General features: G+C 35.6%; 1 protein-coding gene across 1 annotated transcript; it reads right to left on the bottom strand.

Moving 5' to 3' along the window:
- LOC142616984 (uncharacterized) lies at window positions 1-4,872 on the bottom strand. Its single transcript, XM_075789706.1, has 12 exons — window positions 4,553-4,872; window positions 4,210-4,429; window positions 3,906-4,106; window positions 3,719-3,789; window positions 3,287-3,449; window positions 2,097-2,690; window positions 1,537-1,917; window positions 1,357-1,432; window positions 1,222-1,285; window positions 952-1,087; window positions 445-558; window positions 1-354 (listed from the first exon to the last, which is right to left on the bottom strand). The coding sequence occupies exons 1-12, from the start codon at window positions 4,867-4,869 to the stop codon at window positions 289-291; spliced, it is 2,403 nt and encodes an 800-aa protein (XP_075645821.1). The 5' UTR covers window positions 4,870-4,872; the 3' UTR covers window positions 1-288.
- Between the last annotated feature and the right edge of the window lie 1,489 nt (window positions 4,873-6,361).

The raw sequence follows: 6,361 nt of genomic DNA, 5'->3' as shown, positions 1-6,361 counted from the left end.
TTAGCTCAACAACAAAAATTACCAATAATAAAACCAAAAAAAATTAAGTCCAATCAATCTATTTTACTAATAACCAATAATAAAATTAAAAAAAATTAAGTCCAATTAATCTATTTTATCCAGAACAAACTACTTGGCCATTTAAAAAATTTTAAATAAAAATCCTTAGTAATAAAGCAATAGACAAAACTGCCGCACACAACTAACAGCAGAGTCGCCCTTAGCTCCAATTCCTGGCTCCATCCCGGAGCCAGAGAGTTAATTTAAACTCTTTTTAACAGCTAGCATTTAGTCAGTCCATGATGCATCCAACATCTTAGCCATAAAACCGTACCGATCAGCAGCTTCATCAATCTGTAAGTAGAAGAGCAAATGACTGATAATTAACCACCTGGCAATAACATAAGAACCACTTTAAGGGAATAAATATAGTAAAAAGATTACCAATTTCTGTGTAGGACGTCCAGCTCCATGTCCTGCCTTACACTCAATGCGACCAATAATAGGATTGGTCTGGGGGCTCTTCTCTAAGCTTGTGCATAGAACATACTGCAAGGTCTGACAATACATAGAAAAAAACTGTCAAACAAGGAAAGAGAACATAAAATAACACCCGTGCAGTGCACATATGCAATGACTAATAACATAGTTACAAATTCCAGTAGTTTGAGGAGACGATAGGCAAAATGACAGCGGCATTCAAGTAATGCCCTTTCATATGCATGCAGTTGCACTTATGACCAACAATATAACACTGTTGAAGGAAATCTAAAAAGTAATTACATAGCCAGCAAACAAGTAAATAACAAAATGTAATATATCTTCTACACCAACTAATACTAACAATAATAATATGTAACATGATAACGTAGAAGCATTCTAACAGTAATTAGAAGTTTAAAAAAAGGAAGGGGAGGGGGGGGGGGGGGAGCTAATGATAAAGAGACTAACCGCCAATAACTTCAATGAATGCAAAGGCACAACCCTATCATCATGATCAGCGGTCAATAACATTATGGGAGGGTATTGGGTTTGTTGATCCGGGTGTTGTTCCCAAGGTCTCTTGACATTATGAAGTGGAGAATACCTAAAGAAAGAAAATAAAGATCAACAGTGAGCTAACATATGAAAATTATGAATTAAATATGGGAAGCATTACCATGAGCATGAAGAAAAGTAAGAGCTTCCCATCAAATTTAACATAGGGAAAACTTTACTCACTTGATTATCCAATGGAATTCTTCCTCCTTCTCTGAACAACCATAATCAGAAGTCCACGCATGGCCTAGAAAGCAACTCTAGATCAATACACGATTAAAAAATGCTACCTAGTGGATACAAAGGATTTAGCCTAACCTATGGTGAACTTGTGGAATCGTAGCATGTCCATAACACCAACATGAGCCAATGCACAACCAAAAAGATCAGGTCTCTGCCAAAGAACAGAAAGTTCAGTTAATCTATGCACTCAAAATAACCATGACAAATAGAACCAAGAATAAAATCAAGCAAATGCACCATCTAAGACATCAATACCTGATTCACACAAGCCCCAACAAGAAGCCCACCATTGCTTCCACCTTCAATACACAACTTTCTGGGCTGGGTATAACGAGCAGATATAAGGTATTCGCCAACAGAAATGAAGTCATCAAAGCAATTCTGCTTCTTTGCAAGTGAGCCTGCTTTATGCCATTCCTCTCCATACTCTCCACCGCCACGGATGTTTGCTATGCAAAAAACAACACCTAGATGCCTTGTGAGTACAAGGCGACCAACACTGAATGATGGAGTAAGACTAATGTTGAATCCACCATACCCATATAACAAACAAGGGTGTGATCCATCCAGAAGAATATTCTTTCTGGCCACAATGAACACTGGTATCTTGGTACCATCCTTACTAGGCACAAAAACCTGGAAATGAAAAAACCAATCAAGTAAGACAAACACACATTTGAGGGCTCACACACCCCAGAGGTATAGAGAGGCACAACGAAAAGTTGCCCCTAATCATCCAAATGAATGCAGCTAGGCAAGAAGGAATCAGAGACAAATTACAGTGACTAGAGTGTCAACAAGGTAAGAAGTATTACCTGATCAACATTGAACTCCGAGCGATCAAACCCAGGAACAACAGTTTCACGAAATATCTTCAAACTGGGCACCTCAGTTTCTAAATTGCACTGATAAATGATACCAGGGGAAAGAAAGCTAGTAAAACCAAAAAAGACCACATTATCTTTACGCCTTGCAGAAATCCCACTAACTGACCCAATGTCAATGGGTAATTGATGTAGCAAGGAACCTGATTTCAAGTCCCTTACCTGAAGAACATACTTAACATTACTCAGGTAACTCACAATCATTTGGTTACCATTAACAGCACAAGCTGATTCAAGTACATCGTTTTCGGCTTCTTGGATAACATCAGTCCAAACAGTTGGGTCCTTCAGATCAACTCGAACTAACTTATATTTTGGAGCATCTTTATTTGTCAGGAAAGTAAACAAGGTGTCATCATTTGCAATTACATGGTATTGTGCATCAAAGTCATCAACAAGCTTAACAAATGGGAGCAAGTCATTTTTCCCCTTCAAACCTACAAGCCCATTAGGAAGGGTAAACAAGTCGCAGTAATAAAATTTGTTCACAGGGTCACAACCCTCGTCAATGTACAGAAGAACATACTGCAAAATAACAGAACAGAGAAGTCAGTTCAGGGAGGAAAAAAGCATTTGCATTTCTTATCTAAACCAAATTAATTAGGTCATGCATGCAAATAATGATGGTGCTTCATAAAACTCAAGAGGGATTTAAAAGCCTTTTTTTTTTATAAAAAAAAAAAAAAAACTCCTTTCAGTTCAATTATAGGTCATCTCACTAAACCTCTACCTCATCTTATATTATCACTTCAACATCTCTCTATAATGTAAACAAAGGCAGTTTGATGCAAGATGTTGGGTTGCCATAATTTACCTTTCACTGTACAAATTTGCGCTAAATCAAACACAAATTAAGACAATAAATCCTCTAGCATTAGTAAAAAACTTAGTTGTCGTAATTTGTGATTTAAAAAACTTAGTTTTCTAAGGCTAAATCAAAAATCCTATAGAAATAGAACAACTCCAACTCTTACTTTTGCCACAGGGAGACAGAAACTTATAGAAACAAATAATAAATTGAAGAGTGTAGGTTCGACCGGAGTGCTAATAATGATATCAATACAATAAAGTAGGCCCTACCCTGACATAACCAAGAAAAGCCAAGAACTGAGATAAGTTACCTTCCCATCCTCTGTAACACTGGCTCCAAACATGTATTTAGGGTTTTCAGGATCTCTCCAACATAAAATATCTTCTGACTGATCCGTTCCCAAGAAATGATAGTATAATTCATGATTAAGGTTAGAATTGGTCTCCGTTCCAGCATCTACATTTTCTCCCTCTCTACATCATAACACTACTACCGTTATAGATTCAATATAAACAATCTTAAAAATGATGTAATAAATCCAATTTCTCCTGCCCAAACATACACAATGGTTTTTAGCAGTTCCAACATCCAATTTGACTTTGCATAAAATTATGTCCAGATTTTTGGCAAACTTTTTCTTTCTAAAAATTGGTAAATGCAAATTTTAAAACCCACAATGCACCCTGTCAGGATTCCAATTTTGACATTTCGCGTAAAATGTAAGAGCATGATGATGACTTACTTGGGAGCAGGATATCGGCCGTAGAAAAACCCTTTGCTATCATGAGTCCAAATAATGGAAGAAAACTTAACCTGAAATTACAATATATAAAATCCCTTCCATTAGCCTTGTCTCAGATTTTATCAAAAAAGTAAATTGTTTTACCAATTTAGATGAATAAAACATGTGCTAAGATTAAGATACCCACCCATGATATAGTATCAGCCTCAACTTTCTTATCCTCAACACGCATTACTTTGATTGTCACCCAATCGCTACCGCTGGCACTAAGCCCATAACCCAAGTACTTAGCATCTTCACTAACCGAATACGTGTTCAAAGCTATAGTTCCATCTTTACTAAGCGCATTTGGATCCAGCAAAACCTCAGGTTCTCCATCCAAACTATCCTAAATTGTTATTATTTCAAAAACAGAAATACATTTTGAGAATATAGTATAGTATAGGATAATATTTATAGCTCTGCTTAGATCCAATTCTGGCTTCACGAACCTGTACATAGAGGACGCTTTGGGCTTGGAGGCCAGTGTTGTAGAAGTAAAAGTACTTGTCTCCACGCCTAAAAGGCGCATCGTAACGTGGATGATCAAAGAGCTTCGTAATCTTCTCGCGAAGCTTCTCTCTCGTCTCGCATTTCTCAAGCACCGATTCTGTCAATTTCACTTGCTTTTGCACGAACTCTTTCACTTCCTCTGCATCAGGATCTTCAAGCCTAAACATTAAATAAAAAAAAAATCAACGTTTCCAATTCCCAAATTCAACGATTCTATTCGCAATTTTTTTTTCTCGTCCTAAAATATTTTCCCTGGAAATTGTTTTCGTGAATGAATATTACCATCGATAAGGGTCGGAGATTTTAACGCCGTGGTAGTCATCGACGACGGACTCGTCTCTACGAGCTACCGGGTACTGTAACGTTTTGTCTAGGGCACAGAGCGATCCCATTGAAGAATGGATTGAGGAAAATGAGGAAGAAGGAAGAGAAGATTTGAATTTGAAGTAATGTTGGTGCTTTGCGTTTGGGTTTGGTTTGCGTGGAAGGAAGGGGTGACTTAATACAGCAAGACTTTGGAGGCGGCGGGAATTTCGGGAGATAATGAAAATAGTTGGAGAATAGAATATGGCATTTGCGTTACGAGCGTATGTGTACATTGTGAGTCCTTTTCGTAGGACTTTTGTTCAAGCGGGTGGGCGTATAGCGAATAAAGTGGTTTCTTGTGTTGCCATTTTGTGGCTATTATGTCGCCATGTTTTTGGGCTAGTACTGTCCTCTTCAATCTTCATCATGTTATCATCAAACATTTGGCTTCAAAAAAAATATCCAAAGTTTTCACGAAATATGGAATTTTTTTTTTTTTTTTGAATTTTAATGAATATGATAGGTGGAGGGTAGGATTCTCCCAACTAGACCAAGTTTATGTTGGTCTATTCCAAAAATAAATAAAAAAAAGTTTATGTTGGTCTAAATATATATGGGATAAGGTCCTTTTGGATATACACGAAATTAATTGTGAAGAATTTAGTATCAAATAAAATATAGTAAGTTTTCTTTTAAACTTTCTTTCCTCTTTTCGTGTGTGTTAATATTTAGTATTCTAATATATATAAATATATATATATATATATATATATATATATATATATATGTGGGAGCTAATTTATTTTGTGGGCCTGACATTCATTAATTTAAATATTTAATGTTGATACCTTAATGTTTGGTTAGTCTTTAGTTTTTAAAGTGGACTGGATTAGTCTAAGTCTTACTTAGAAAATGCACATGACTCCTGGCTATATTTAGACTTGTTTAAGAAATTCATTATTCAAGAGGCATTTTTAATAGAGTTAGGCTTGGGTCTAGTGTCCAATAATACTGGATCCGTTAAGATAGTGACATATATCTACTTTTGAACACGTGTCACCATGGTCCATTTTTAATATGCATCTAAAAGAGAGATCAATTACATATAGGAATTAATACCATATTCCTAGGTGAAATCCTCAGTAACCAGGCAAGTTTTATAGTGTTCCACTAATCCATCTACAAAGTTTTTATTTTTTATTTTTTTATCTTATAAACCCACTTACACCTAAATGCAAATTTATCCAGTGGACCATGTCCAAGTATGGGTTTTGTGTAGGATATCAAGTACCTCAAACATAACATTCTGTCAAAGGAGAAATTATAAGATTCTCATGGTAGACAAGTGATGTGGTCCACTATTCCACCAAAAGACTCCCACTTGTTTGAAATTGCTAAGTTAGAATTTTTTTTAAAATAGAAACTGATTACTGACTCAACAATTTTAAACAAGTGGAAATCTTTTAGTAGAATGGTGGACAAGTGACGTGGTCTACCAAAAGACTGTATAATTTCTCCTATCAAAAAGGGTCAGTATTAGCCTGACGATAAGTATGAGGCTTATGAAGACAATTATGTAAACCATCTTATGCTAGTTGATGAGGTAGAATGCCATTGTTTTACATAAACAATTTTTGAACGAAAAATACAATTATGTTTAGACCATTTTATGAAAGATCTAACAAGTTTTAATAGGCTTCAATTTCAATCCATTATTATACAAATAATACATTTATAAGATTTCATAGGCGAGCTTAAATAATCAATTATATAAATAAAAGATGA

Source organism: Castanea sativa, chromosome 1, assembly GCF_040712315.1.
Source record: "Castanea sativa cultivar Marrone di Chiusa Pesio chromosome 1, ASM4071231v1".
In the NCBI taxonomy this organism is placed as follows: Eukaryota; Viridiplantae; Streptophyta; class Magnoliopsida; order Fagales; family Fagaceae; genus Castanea; species Castanea sativa.
Note: the sequence above shows the minus strand (reverse complement) of the source record. Positions and strands in the feature narration are given on the sequence as shown.